The sequence below is a fragment of the Anoplophora glabripennis genome, unplaced genomic scaffold, assembly GCF_000390285.2.
Source record: "Anoplophora glabripennis isolate ALB-LARVAE unplaced genomic scaffold, Agla_2.0 scaffold1556, whole genome shotgun sequence".
Taxonomy (NCBI): domain Eukaryota; kingdom Metazoa; phylum Arthropoda; class Insecta; order Coleoptera; family Cerambycidae; genus Anoplophora; species Anoplophora glabripennis.
The window spans coordinates 21,721-36,517 of record NW_019417634.1 but is presented as its reverse complement, the minus strand read 5'-3'; the positions used below and the strand labels follow the sequence as shown (position 1 = coordinate 36,517).

The window sequence follows — 14,797 nt, the reverse complement described above, 5'->3', positions numbered from 1 at the left end:
TGCCTGCAGAAGGGGCGTCTTCCTGACGACTTCATTCCATAGGCGACTTCTAACTTCTCCATATCCTACATCCGGTTGTAAGCCAACGTTCTTGAGGCAATGCATAGTTGTCAAAGCCATTTCTCTTAGACAAATATCCAGAGGTGGCAGACACAGCATTACTTCCATTGCTATGGTAGGTGTACGCATAGCTCCAGTTATGCTCAGACAGGCAATCCTTTGTACTTGGCTGAGATTTTGTCTAGCTGTCGTCTGCTGAGATTTCGGCCACCAGACGACAGCCCCATAGGCTAACATTGGCCTCACTATGGCAGTGTATATCCACATAACCACACATGGATGGTCTTTGTAGGGGCTGTGAACAGGAAGACAAGACGGTACCGCATGTACTATGTGAATGCACTGCTGTCTCGTCAACAAGAGAGTCCATGTTGGGAGAACGCTGGCCTTGAAAGGCCTATATTAGAGAGATCCTCCTGAGCAACGTCACCACCTTTTTCATTGGCTGGCTGGGGGCTCAGTTGGATTGATCTCTCTAATGGGAGGAAGTACAAGGGGCCCAATGGGGCCTAAGTGCTGTAGCTTTGCTACCCTCCCCACAACTCCAGAAGGCGTCTCAGTTTTCAGTGTCCTTTCAGTAGTTTTAGTGATTTTGACAATTTTACGACGCCTTGTTGCAATACTATGTAATTAGATTCTTTGCAGCCCCATTTCACCATAAAAAAAATAAATATATAGACACAGGTAGTAGTGGGCTATCTTTGCCACAAGTGCAGAATTGCTGAATACATTAGTATACATAAAAGATACCTACTTGAATGTTGGATTTCTAAAATAAACTAATTTTAATCAAAACCGTCATCTATTCTATATTTAATAATTTCTCTAAAATGATACACCCATGGAGTCACATTCCCCATCGTATAGATTTACAAATTGAAAATGAATCACTGCTTAAAATTTTGAATATAATATAAAAGTTTAATTAAGCCTAAATACATGCAGTAGTCTGCAATAAAAGTTCTCAATGTTCAGAGATTTTTAGATTTTGTATTATACTTCAAGCCGGCTTCAAATTAAGTTCGAACAAGTTATTACATGTTGGGGTTCATCCGCAAGATACAAAAATCAGAACGGAATCTGGATAAGGAATTTTTTTACGATTTCAATGATAAATCAAATTCAGTTTCACTATTCTCCAATTCTGCGCTGTGCGGACCGTCCCTTATAATCGAAAAATATTTCGAGCATTTAGAACGGTAGTTCAAACATCTCATAACGAAGTTTAGTTGTCTTGTTGATTCTGTCAAAATGTCAAAAAATAAAGTTGGGTTGGGTTCTCACGGAACGGATTGTGTTGTATTTATTAAATCGTTCCTTGGGGATTATCCGATTTGATATTTTTATTGATTTAATTACAAGTGCTAATCAAAATGTCAAATAAAGCTAAAAATGAACCTGTAGTTGCTTATAGTGAATTAGCAATTAGAAATAATTTATCTATTGTAGAATATTGTAGAACATCGGTGGCTGCTGTTTCGGGCTGTACTGCAGGTAATAATAATTCTTGAAAAATAATGTAGGTGTCTACTATTTTCCGTTTTAGGAGTTCTCGGTTTAACGGGAGGATATGGTGCCTTATTTTTTATTTTGGCTGTGACTAGTTTTTGGTTAATGTTGCTGTGCAAAGCAGGCATCGATTCTTGGAAAAAATTCTTTACATCAAGGAAATCTTTATTAGTAAATGGCATATTTGGACATTTCTTCACTTACATTCTGTGTTGGACATTTATATATGGAATGGTGCATGTGTATTAAATATATTTTAAAATAAATTTGTAATTAGTAAGATTATTTGTTTTTATTTTTCTTATGTTGGTATACTTGCGTCATGGCAACTGACGAGAGAAATTTTCGTTCTACATATTACGAGAAAGTAGGCTTTCGAAGTGTAGAAGAAAAGAAATCGCTAGAAATTTTATTGAAAGATAAACCACTGGATCGTGGGAAATTAAAACAGTTTTGTTTACGCTTTTGCCTTCCCGCTGCTTACAGAAACTTGATATGGAAATTACTACTAGGTATTTCATGTATTTTCATGTGGCAGTATTGTAATGTAGCGGTAATATTTGAATTACAGGTGTAGTTCCAGTTCACGTAGAATGCCATGCTTTTGTAATGGATCAGAGAAAACAGGAATACAATGATTTATTACGAGCACTCAATGTGATGAGAATTATAGATTCATGCACTTCGAAGCCACAAGTATTTTTAGCAATGTGGCTATTACAAACAGGAAATTTTACTTATGATATTAATTTAATCGATGAAAAAGGTTTTGTCCCCATAGTACAATCTGTTATGCAGTTTTTTGATGATGAGACAGATGTATATTGGATAGCAAAAAGTTTTTATGACAATGTTCACAAATTCCAGACTGACGTTCCAAAACTCATAGAATGTTCCCATAATTTGTTAGAAAAAGAAGATCCTGATTTATATAAACATCTGCAAAAGATTGGAGTCCTAGATAATTTACCTTTGGCAAAATGGTTTGACTGTTGTTTTGCGGGAGTACTTAATGAAACTGCATTAGCAAAGTAAATAATCTGTTTCTGTGATTTACAAATTTCTTTAAATATTTATTTTAGAATATGGGACAAAATTTGTGGTGGATCCTACAAAATTTTGGCATACGTTGTGGTTGTGTTATTAACAAATTTAAAACATCGTCTTTTAAAATGCAACAACCTTGTAGGTGTTTTGCAGTGTGTGAAAAGTGTAAGTAATATTCACCAAAAATTTTTCTTCAAATTAAAAAAATATGGATGTGTTTTAGATTCCAGAAGAAACTGCTGATATTATAGCAAATAAATCTATAGATATGTGGTTGCATCATGGAAGTCCTCTTACCGTATACGATAAACCAAAACCATAACTGTGATATTTTAAAAATATTTCCATATCTTTTATTGTTATTTAAAACTTGTTAATTTTCATATTTGTATTTTACCGCGTCGCGTGTTGTCAACCATTTGCCAATTTGCCATTAGCTGCTTGGCCGTCATTGGTTTGTCACTTTTGCCAGTATAGCCAACTATTTTCAATAAATAAGTTATCTCAAATGTAAAATTTATTTTGTTATTTATTAATCCGAATATTATTTATTTACTGAAGTGTTTGCAATGTTAATTTAGTTCTGTACCAAACGATTTTTAGGAGCTAGTATTTATATGTGTGCATGGCGAGGTGAAAAATATATAGTGCAATGTTGGCCGATAAAAGTCTCTTGTCAAAATATACTACTATATTTCTGATAGTTAGCGGTTATTGGTAAGTTAATTTTAAATTTATTTCTAATATTTATAAATGTTTAATTGAGTTATTCCTATTATTATTAAATGTAAGTTTATTAATACATTGCGTTTAAGGTTATGTTTTTATTTTATTAAAGTTTTGTAATATTTCTGTTCGTTGGAGTACGTTCAGAACATATACTCTTATTTCATATCTTTACAAGAATAGGCTAAACTATTACACTTAATACCCCCAAGTTACTTTGAGTGTTTAAATTAAGATTTACTACGATTTGATTTACATTTTTGTATAACTAATATCGATTTTATTATGACATATAAGTATATTTTGAATAATAGGATAAAGATGATAATATATTTATTTTACAAGACCCTGTTAATTTAAGTGACCATATATTTTTATATATTTTTCATTCAAAAACGGGGGGTGTTTCCGAAGTGTGTGCAAACATTAAAAAACAGGACGATCTTTTGCTATGGGCCAATAGATCTAGAGTCGACGTAAACGACTATTTTTTAAAAATCTAATTTTACCCATACCTTTTACAAGAAAACAACAATTTAATGTATTAAACTTTGGAACACATAAGTTTTTGATGGTGCCAAATGGAAAAACAGACCGACACAAATAAGTTTGTGTCTGAGATAGCTCCGCTCACAAATGCGCCCTGGATACGGTAAGGAAAAGCTTCAGGTAGCTACTAGTCCAAAATCCAAATTGCCGTACCTATGCCTTATTCTTTTACTTCTAGCTGAACGCATTTTTTCTCAATCTCACGCAGCTCTGCCCGATTCAGAAACGCAAACTTATTTGTTAGTCTGTACGTCACAGTCGTTAGTTCTTGATTATCTTATGAGATCGCTAGCTGCTATCTCACCGAGTGCCCATAGTTACATTTTACAGCATAACTTTTTTGATGTTAGGTTTTTTACAGTGTATGCTGTATATTATAATATAAAATTTAATTTTACACAAATAAAATATATTTAAAATAATTAAAATGCACCGTTTTAGAAAAAAAAACTAAGTGATTGTCCCAAAGTCAATCAGCTTCTATTTTTTAAATTACAGGGTGTTTGAAAACGAATGGACCATATTTCAAGAGGAGATTCTTAGAATGAAAATAAATTGATTTAGATGGTACCATTATTATGCTTCCTTAAAAAGTTATGGGGTAAAAAAAATAATTTTAACACTAGGTAACATAAAATTTGTACATTAAAAATAAATAGATGATACAAATAGTACTTAATTTGCTTTAATGTATAAAATTTGAAAAAGTCGTCTTATTTTTGATGTTCTATCACTTCCTAAAATTTTGCACTCATTTCCAGGTAGGCATATAAAATGTAAATTTATGTTAAATATAAAAAATGAAGTCATAAACACATAGATACTAACTATCATTTACTTTATACATTTAATACAGGGTGTTTCAATTAAAACTTTCCACCTGGAAAAAAAACCAAAAGGAAAACCTGAGATTTTGATTCTCTTTCGAAAAGAAAATCTAAGTGTCTCAGGTTTTTTTTGTTTTTTTTTTAATTCCAATATTTTCCAAGTGGAAAGTTTTAATTGAAATATCCTGTATATATATATACTTTAATATCTCTGCATTCTGAGTAATCTCTCAGGGACGCCAGGACAATGAAAATAAGTAGGTATCTATGTATAAGAAATCAATAAAAAATACATACAGAGTCGGAAAGTCTCCATGGTTCATCGGCCGTTACGTGAGAGCGATAAAGAAAGTCATAGAAATCCGTTCGATAGAGAAAGATGGCTATAATGAAGGCGTCTAATAATCACCACCCATTTCGCCCTTCCACAAATAAGAAGTGGATCTTATTCCCTTTTGACTATTCCAATGGATAAATTAATTTTTATGCATTTTGTATAACTTTTGAACAAGTACATACAACGATAAAAATATTTAATCTCTCCCTGTCTACACTGACAGGATAGAACCTGTGATTTGGTCTGTCACATATCGGAACTTTTACCTATATCAAAACCGTTCATTAACAAACATCGGACGAGGGATTGACTACAGATGTCTGTAGTGGCATAGATTATTTAAATGTGTTCATTTCAGTGACATTATATTCGTGATTCTGGTTGCCTATCACCACCTATTATGTTTGGTATCTGTTATCGATTTTTACAGTAAACACAAAAAAGTATTTTAGTGTTTATCAAAAGTTGCTTTTTTTTTTCTTATTATTTTTACTAGTACAAATCGTGAACACTATTTTGATAACTAAATTTCACTTACAATGAAAAAAAGACAAAAGTGGGAACCCCGCAAATAGCACGTCAAATATTCACATACAGAAAAGTTCTTATTTAATAATAAATTTTGGAAAAAGCCATACCTAAAAGAACTATAATTGATTATGAATAATAAATAATGTAATTATTTCTTTTCAGGATTGTATCAATATCTACTGTGTTTGTGAACAAGACCTTACTTAGCGATATAAATCTAGATGCTCCAATGTTCATCGCTTTAAGCCAAACATTAATCACTGCACTGATATGTTATTTAAAAAAAATGCTTAGTGTATTGTATCCAAATAAATTTAAATTCCCTGATATTGACATTTGGGATGGACACACTATGAAATCTGTAAATATTAACTTGATATTAACTATGTAAAAGAAACTTATATTGTCCAATTTTAGGTTTTGCCATTATCAGTATTATTCACAAGTATGATAGCCACAAATAATTTGTGTTTAAAATATGCCTCTGTAGCATACTATTATATTGGTAGATCACTAACTACAATATTCAACGTATTGTTTACATATTTAATATTAGGAGAGACGACATCAAAGAGATGTATTTTATGTTGTGGTATTATAATTTTTGGATTTTGGTTGGGAGTTGATCAGGAGAATTTAGCTGGTAAGAAAATGTAATTCCTCATAAATCATAACACGATAAATCGAAACACTCAATTTTCAGGTAGCTTATCAATAGCTGGATTTGTTTTTGGAATTTTGGGTTCCTTGTCTCTTTCATTGTATTCAATATTCACTAAAAAGGTTTTGCCAAAAGTAAATGGAGAGATATGGGCATTGTCTTATGCAAATAATGTTTATGCATCTATATTGTTAGTTCCTACAATGATATTCAATAGAGAATTGTCAGAGCTAATGAACTATCCTGGGTTCTCTGACTATTATTTTTGGTTTATTATGACAATAGGAGGTATCTGTGGATTTATGATAGGATTTTTTACCACTTTACAAATTAAGGTAAGCATTTACTCTGATAGTGTTTTTAATATGCAACTTAAAAATGAAATTGAGAACACAGGACTTTTAAAATTTTTTGGAATACACAATTTGAATACATATTTTTTATATGTAATTAGTGACCTTCTAGTGCATTTCTTGAACCAGTTACAATGATACATTGGTAACCCATGCCTTGCTGCGATTTTCTTTTAGAAATTTTTTTCCGAATATCGTTTTATGATTTTTTTTATGCATCTTTAAAGTTTCAATTTTATTTATTTTTTAAGTTTTGGTTTAAAAATCTAATAGGAATTGCAATTACTTGAAGATGATTTCAATGATTAAAGTCCTTAGATCGATGAAGTATCACATTCGATTTTTCTCACTTGTAACTGTAATTGTCAGCGTGAAGTCAATGTTATTTTGTATTTAATCTTTTTAAATATTCTACTAGACGTACATTTATTTAACATAAGTACTATTCATTATCGTGTAACTTTCAGTGGGGGGGTCATATTTATACAGAGGCTTCCTTTGACCTTTAGGAACAATGATATTTTAAAAATATTCTATACAGCAACAAAGCAATTTATGTTCAATTTATAACTGCAGCCTTAAATTTTCGATTATTTTCTAATAAACACTGTTAAAATCTTATTTCCGTTAATACGGCTTTTCTTGAAAACGTTTTTTAAAATTTAACAAGAGTAAAAAAATTTTTAAAATTAAATTCTGTGAATTAATATTATTATTTTTCAATTCCGTCAATGAAAAAAAGTTCAGTACAATTTTAGGGGTGAGTTATCCCCAATGAACACTTTCTAGAGCTTCAATGAACTTTAAATCATAGTCAAAGAAGACCAGTAATAAACCTAAATCATGTACCAAATTTGGTTCTTCTGCGGTAAAGTGTTGCATTTTTTGCGTAATTTAGGTCACCACTTTGGGGCTAATAAATCCTCAGGAGTGTAACTTTGTATATAGGTAAGTTTGGTTAAATTACAACATTTTGGACACCCCTACATGCACCTGCCCTGTGTCGGTTCTTATGTGGGACACCTTGTATAGGTTATTTAAAACTAATCAAAAATATTTGATTTATTTCATGTTACAAAAAACAGTTGAGAAAATCGTGAATAATAAGTACTTAATTTTATTGATAAAGAATGGATTACTTACGGAGAGAAAAATATGAATGAAATTACTATGTCCCGGAACTATGCCTCCTTATGTAACATAACTATGCATATACATTTATGGATAATAAAAAATAGAAACTACAACCAAATTTGAATAAAATTACTTCAGCTGTTTTTTACGATTTAAAAAAAATCTAAACTTTTTGCTCAAATTTTATCACTGGAATTCAAGATACTGGGGTTTTAAGTATTGCTAATTAAGCCAGATAATAAAAAATCCCTAATATTATTGTCAAAAAACAAATCTGCAGGCTATGGATTACCAAATGAATCATCATAATACATTTATCAATTACATCTTGAAGGCGCAGAGTGCGTTTTCCAGATAGTTGACAGTGATAGTGTTTAACTTTGTCAGTCACTAAGGATATGCATAATTTTCTTTCGTTTTTTGAGCTTAATTAACCTATGGCTAGCCTGTATAAAAAAATCAAATTGCGCATACGAATAAAATTGTAGAGGTGTATCCTTATTCTTAATGGGCCATAGTATATAAATAAATGTATCTATAAAGGAATTGTTAACTTTTAATATAAATTGATTTGTTTTTAGTATACCTCAGCTTTAACACACAACATTTCTGGTACAGCTAAAGCATGTGCTCAAACTGTATTAGCCACCTTTTGGTATAATGAAACAAAATCATTCCTTTGGTGGAGCTCAAACGCTATAGTGTTAGCTGGGAGTGCTTGTTACACTTGGATAAAACAAAGAGACATGGAGAGGCGGCACAGAGAACATGTCATGTACGAAAAAGTATGATAGTGTCCTTGCGATTGTTTAGGAGAAGGTTCATATAAGTTTAATTATTATTATTCAGACATTAACGTACTGTCAGTTTGTTTCCTTGCATTTAATATATAAATATATTTACATATAGTTGCTGTTTGTAAAATTCGAATTAATTTCACAAATGGGATTAATCCTCCAAATATTTCTCTGTAAAACTGAACTATGCACAAGTATTTTGATAAAGCCAGGGCTATTACCACCCTTGTACGGTGGACCAAGTCTTTTTAAAAGGATCTATAAAATGTAAATTTTATGTTAGAAATAGTAACTATAGTAGTATAATTGGGTGTTTTCCACATTTTCAGATACTAATTTTTTTTTTGCAAGAAATCATTAACTATAGCAATTTAAAAAAAGTGATATGAATTTGGTGGACAGCCGTGACATGTTAAACTAGGTCTCAGTTGTGCCATCTATTAATAGGAAGCGCAACTAAAATCTCAATTCTCAATACTTCTTTTATGTAGAAATAGAAGGACAGATGGAAGTTATATAAATAAGAAATTTTCTGTAATAACATCCATAGTCTAATATTTCACAATTTGATGAAAATGGCGTATATTCCAAAAAAATTTTTTACATCGAATAAAAATTATGTAAAGAGTTATCAGCAAAATCTCAACATTAATTTTAATTGTAGAATGGTGTCAGTGACAAAACACTACACATTTTTTTAAGCTTTTATGTATTTTTATAAAAACAAACTGAAAATTAATACATTCTCTTGAATAAGTTGAGATTAGTTATTATATTTTTAATATGGAAAAAAATGTAATCGTAATTTACCAGTTCACCTATCACTCTTTATAAAAACATGCTGAAGTAAATATGAATACCAGCCCTAACAACTAAATGTTGGGACAAGTTAATATTTCGAATATAATACAATGGCTTATCAAAACGACTGAATTATTTTGTTTATACTTTTAAATACAAACAACAATATATCCTAGACCATTTGAAAACGTTTTTATGCCTTGGTAAAGCAATCGATATTAACAGTGGAGTACTTTGTCATTTAAGGGTCAAATTTGCTGACAACTAAATGTTGGGACTAGCACAAATCTTGCAGTTAAAATGTTTAGTTATAGGAGCTTTGGTATAAACGTCAAAATTATTTTGTTTGCCCACTGACAGTTGGTCATTAATGCAAAACATTAAGTAGTGATGTTAGTAATCGTTAACAGATTTAAATTTCATTAATTTAATCAAAATAATGGGTCGTGGAAAGGCTACGAACTAGAAATTCATGAAATTATTATTCAGCAATACCATACGGGTAAAACAATGCGTAAAATTGCTAGTGATTTAACTATTCCAAAAAGCACAGTATATAATATAGTAAAAAAATGTGGTGAGACTGCTAATATGGATGTTCAGGGCAAAAGTTCGGGAAGACCAAAACTTGTTTCTCAAAGAGATTTGCGAAATTTAGTCAAAATATGCAAGTCAGTGAGAAGAAGCACCCTTCGAGAAATAACTGCTCAATGGAATACGGCAACTGGATTAAATATATCTAGAGAATGTTGCGAAAATATATTCATAACTGTGGTCTGAGGTTTTACAAGGTATGTTTAATTTTGAATGGCTCATACAGTATCAAAAGTCTCATAAAATAGTTTATTTAGGCTAAAGAAAAACCGCTGTTGACAGAAGTTCAAAAGAAAAACCGATATAATTGGGCAATATCTAAACTACTCTAGACAGAAAATGAGTGGAACAAAATAATATTTAGTGATGAGGCTAAATTTGATGTTTGCGTTGGAGACCATCGTAAACAAATAATACGGAATAAAACAGAAGCCTTCTATAAAGATTGCCTGAAAAGGGATGTTAAGTTTCCAAAGGGAATTATGGTTTGGGGCTACATGTCGGCAAGGGGTTTAGGTATATTAAAATTTATAGAGGACATTGTAAATGCCCAAAAATATCAAGATATTCTTCAAACCGTACTTTTACCTAGTGCCCAAAAACTGTTTCTTGACAATGATTTCATATTTCAACAAGATGGAGCATCATGTCATTCAGCAAAATCAACCAAAAAATGGTTTGGTGACAGTAATATAAAGGTTTTATCCCATCCAGCCAGCAGTCCAAATCTAAATGTGATAGAAACCGTATGGCATAAAATGAAACAATACTTAAAAAACCACCCCCCAACGCACAACTTCTGATTTACGGACAAAACTACAAGAGATATGGGACAATCTTTTCTGTTGAAAAGTGTCAATCTTTGGTCAATACAATGCTTGCAAGAGTCCAAGCAGTTGTTAAAGCTAAGGGTGATGTGTGTGTGTTAAATTTAGTTTTATTCTCGAATTGTCTCAATATTTAGTTGTCAGCAAATTTGTCCCTTAAGTGACAAAGTACTCCACTGTTAATATCGATTGCTTTATCAAGGCATAGAAACATTTTCAAATAGTCTAGGATATATTGTTATGTTGGTATTTAAAAGTATAAACAAAATAATACAGTCGTTTTGATAAGCCATTGTGTTATTTCCGAAATATTAGCTTGTTCAACATTTAGTTGTTAGGGCTCCTAGATTTATTTTGTAAATGTTTTTATTTTAAAATTAAATAAATGTTAATTAATTGTAAGCATATAAACTTACTTAAATTTGATTTATTTTGTCTTAAAAATATTTGTTTTTACGTGTTGCCGTTTTGGTGTGATAAAGACAAGTCCAAATTTCAGTGCAGAAGAAAGATACTCGCTAAAATACCGCTGAGAGATTGCAAATAAAAATGTAGTCTGCGAAAACAGTTTGCGCAAGTCACAATTTGTATAAACATGTAACCAGGGGCCTATTTTTTCAACTTTTCACCCATTATTTTTCTCTTTTTGGGCTTTTTTTCAGTTTTATCATTTTTATGGTTTATGGTTTCAAAAAAGTGAGAGCAAAAAGATGAAAAGTGAAGAGTATTTATTATGTTCTCCTTCTCGTTTTCAATTAGGTACCGAAAAACGAAAAATGAAGAGTAATTTTGTTTCTTAATCTACAATACTTTTTAAATCGTACTTTTAAAAGTAAAAGTAATTTTCTAATCATCTTTGGAGTCATTTGAAGTAACTGATATACATACCTATCTTAGTGCAAGTTAAGTTGTAAACATAAACCTCAAATGAATGTTAAGTTGTCACTCTTTATTGTCTAGAAATTGTTTTTTATCTAAACCAAAGGTGTTCACACGGTCGATCGCGATAGCATCAGAAGTCGATCGCGAAGACATACCCATATTCCCTAAATAAATTACCTTCAAATGGAATTATAAAGCAACCGCTTTCGTCAGCCACTCATACGGTGGCATAATAATAATATTTAATTAATTCCTTATTATTACATTAACTTGGAGTTACACGGAAAAATAAAACTATTACCGATTGATTAGCCCAATAATCGCTTTTATAAGTAAATTAGTGATTAGTCGACCAAATATGAAAGATTGAAAAATTTTCCGGTTTTGAAAGCAAAGGCCAGTCGTCAGTTAAATTTATGAGACAGAAATAAGAAATACTCTGAATGAATTTGAAAGAAGGTTTTCCGATTTTAACAAATTGACGAATATTATAACTATCATAAGCTATCCGTTTTCTTGTGCAGACATTGAAAAATGTGCTACTGGAATATCAAACGCCTTCAAGCAAGACTTGTCTTTTGTGGAAAATGAGGTATTACAGATGATTTCAGATATACTTACATCTCAAAGCAATAGCAAGTGATCCAAAATCTTTTATATCTGAAGATAAATGTCCACGTTTAAAACAAATTGCGCTTCAAATAACTGGATCAACTTATCTATGCGAATTTGCGTTTTCTGAAATGAAAATTATTAAATCCAAATATCGCAGTTGGCTTACTGACGAACATTTGTCATCGTTTTTGCGATTGTCAATCAGCAATCACATGCCATCTTATGAAATGTACGCTGATGACATGCAATGCCATGCATCGACATCCAAAGATGTCGATACTTCTTAGCGACATATAATTCAATTTTTTTGCGGTAGATCGCCGATAGTACAAGTCTGAGCACCCCTGATCTAAACTATTAACTGACAGGTCTTACTTTGATATATTGAAAATGAATACTTTCCAGATATTTGTTTACAGCAACTCTTTGTTGACATGTAACGTAGAATCAATCTGTTTTTAAAATTTGGCCAAGTATTTTAGTTACATCCTGTACGTGTCTATTTAAGAGAAGAATTATTCATACCTCTAAAATGTATTCTCTGCAGCATTCTTCCTTTTATAAGTTGCTCAGCCTTCTTTTTTAATCTGTTTATGATTCATTAAACCAAAAATGATCCAGCAAATTATTTTGAATGCAAGATTACTACCGGTTCCAATACTTAATGAAAAATTATTCAAATTGATTTTTTGCTGATAGACAATATTCTTTACAAAATGTTGTGCATAGTTGAAAACTAAATGACATAAGGTACTATTTTTTAAAAAGCAGAAATACTCTTCTACTTTACAGTTTTCAAAATTATTGTTCAAAAACCCAATTTATATGTACATTGAGGGTGCAGATTGAAAATTGATAACTTAGAGCTTCATCCAACACATAACATTAATGTAGAAGGCATTTTCTATAAAACAGAAAAGTACTTCTCAAAAAACGGGCCCTAGGGCTTCATGTGAGAATTGAGAGAAATATTTTGATCTCGAGAGACATCTATGAATAAATAGTACAACCTTCAAAACTTTCAATGTTGAAAACTGTGTATGTAAATGTGCTTTTAAAATGAATCCCGAGTCTAATTCGGGAATGTAAAGCAGAAACTACATATGAGCAATCCCAAGTCACATGCGGGCAGAAGCATGAAGGGGTTAAACAAAAAAGAATGCCATAATTTTGCATAAAATCTCAAGTATTTGTTTACATTTTAACTTAGCGCACTTGGCTTTCATCGCCAATAGCAATGTCTTTAATCTTAAATATTCATTACTACTTAATGCTTAGGCTATTATGAAAAGCTTGGTGGTTCTCAATGAATCTTAGTTGTTTAGATATTGTGTGTAATTCAGTACTGGTTGGAGCATTAGTCCGCCGGGTAGTTGTTTTCCGCATCATTTGTTAATACAATAAGTAAATTGAAATATAATAATTGACGCTTTCTCTGAAAAAAAAGAAGGCAAAATTTGTGGATAAGTTTGCTTTTCCTGTAAAAATTTTAATTTGAACGATAATATTAATCAACACAATGTTTGTGAATTTTATGACCAAAATAATAAATAATATTTTTTTGTTTGACATGAAGTAATACATGCTTAAATTGAGTTTTTTTTTATTTTTTTATTTTCAGTTGAATTATAAAAATTTAATAAACGGAGAAACTTATCTAGATCTAGATCATTATTGGTATTTATGTATTTACAGGTAGTAGTTGCACAATCCATTATAATTCTAGATCTAGACAGACTGGAAACTATGGTAAGTAACTTTTTAAATACCAGTACACTTTTAAACAAACCATTTACACATGATATCTTTTAAAATATCTCGTATAAATCATGAAAATATATTTACTGAAGTAGTCTGTAAAGAAGATATTATTAGAATAAGGATGGCATACATTTGATTGTACAAAACATTTCTTATTGTTAACATGTACCCCTTGTGATTGGAAATTGAAAATCATGGTGCAAACAAAACATTTTTTAAATGTTTTTCAATTTTTCATTTTAAATTGATATTTAATTGACATTTATTTAGCGATAAATTTTATAGAATGAATATTATTTTTTTAACGTTGTTTAGTTGACATTTATTTAATTGTATGGAGGATTATCTTTTGTGTGAAAAGATATTAGGAAATATCCTCTGTATGTATTTTCTCAGCAGTTCTTTTATTAAAAATCGAGTTTTTCTAAAAAACTTTTTTTATTTTATCTGCCTTTTTATTAGTTATAAATAAATTACTGTTTATCGAATTATTATAAATACCTATTTGATATGCAAAAAATTATATATTTTTTCACAAAAATATACCTATCATCTGTAAACAAATATAATTGTTAAAATTATATCCATATAAGTACCTATGTTTCTTACAGATTTAGTAATTTATAAAATATCATTAAGTATAATAAAAGATTGAAAAATAGATGTTTTATAATATACATCTTTATCATAATTATGCCAGATAAATCTTAAAATTAATGAGATGGGTACAGGATGTAGGTACCTATTATGTCATTTCTATTGTTATCCATATGATGGCATTGTTCC

At 30.6% G+C, this 14,797-nt stretch overlaps 3 protein-coding genes across 3 annotated transcripts; all 3 read left to right on the top strand.

Annotated features, from left to right (window-relative positions):
- Positions 1-1,298: 1,298 nt before the first annotated feature.
- On the top strand, positions 1,299-1,854 carry LOC108916628 (ER membrane protein complex subunit 6). Its single transcript, XM_018722923.1, has 2 exons — positions 1,299-1,554; positions 1,607-1,854. Exons 1-2 carry the CDS (start codon positions 1,434-1,436, stop codon positions 1,816-1,818), a joined length of 333 nt encoding a protein of 110 aa, XP_018578439.1. The 5' UTR covers positions 1,299-1,433; the 3' UTR covers positions 1,819-1,854.
- Positions 1,855-1,889: 35 nt separating this feature from the next.
- On the top strand, positions 1,890-3,132 carry LOC108916623 (TBC1 domain family member 7). The gene is made up of 4 exons (XM_018722919.1): positions 1,890-2,081; positions 2,141-2,600; positions 2,652-2,781; positions 2,840-3,132. The coding sequence occupies exons 1-4, from the start codon at positions 1,892-1,894 to the stop codon at positions 2,936-2,938; spliced, it is 879 nt and encodes a 292-aa protein (XP_018578435.1). The 5' UTR covers positions 1,890-1,891; the 3' UTR covers positions 2,939-3,132.
- A 136-nt stretch (positions 3,133-3,268) lies between these two features.
- On the top strand, positions 3,269-13,823 carry LOC108916622 (GDP-fucose transporter 1). The gene is made up of 5 exons (XM_018722918.1): positions 3,269-3,333; positions 5,749-5,947; positions 6,004-6,229; positions 6,290-6,582; positions 8,316-13,823. Exons 1-5 carry the CDS (start codon positions 3,269-3,271, stop codon positions 8,523-8,525), a joined length of 993 nt encoding a protein of 330 aa, XP_018578434.1. The 3' UTR covers positions 8,526-13,823.
- Positions 13,824-14,797: the final 974 nt, after the last annotated feature.

Coding starts and splice junctions, on each gene's coding strand:
- LOC108916623 (XM_018722919.1), top strand. CDS start 1,892: ATGGCAACTGACGAGAGAAATTTTCGTTCTACATATTACGAGAAAGTA. Junction 2,601..2,651: donor AATGAAACTGCATTAGCAAA/GTAAATAATCTG, acceptor TATTTATTTTAG/AATATGGGACAAAATTTGTG. Junction 2,782..2,839: donor TTTTGCAGTGTGTGAAAAGT/GTAAGTAATATT, acceptor GATGTGTTTTAG/ATTCCAGAAGAAACTGCTGA.
- LOC108916628 (XM_018722923.1), top strand. CDS start 1,434: ATGTCAAATAAAGCTAAAAATGAACCTGTAGTTGCTTATAGTGAATTA. Junction 1,555..1,606: donor TGTTTCGGGCTGTACTGCAG/GTAATAATAATT, acceptor TTTCCGTTTTAG/GAGTTCTCGGTTTAACGGGA.
- LOC108916622 (XM_018722918.1), top strand. CDS start 3,269: ATGTTGGCCGATAAAAGTCTCTTGTCAAAATATACTACTATATTTCTG. Junction 3,334..5,748: donor CTGATAGTTAGCGGTTATTG/GTAAGTTAATTT, acceptor ATTTCTTTTCAG/GATTGTATCAATATCTACTG. Junction 5,948..6,003: donor ATGGACACACTATGAAATCT/GTAAATATTAAC, acceptor GTCCAATTTTAG/GTTTTGCCATTATCAGTATT.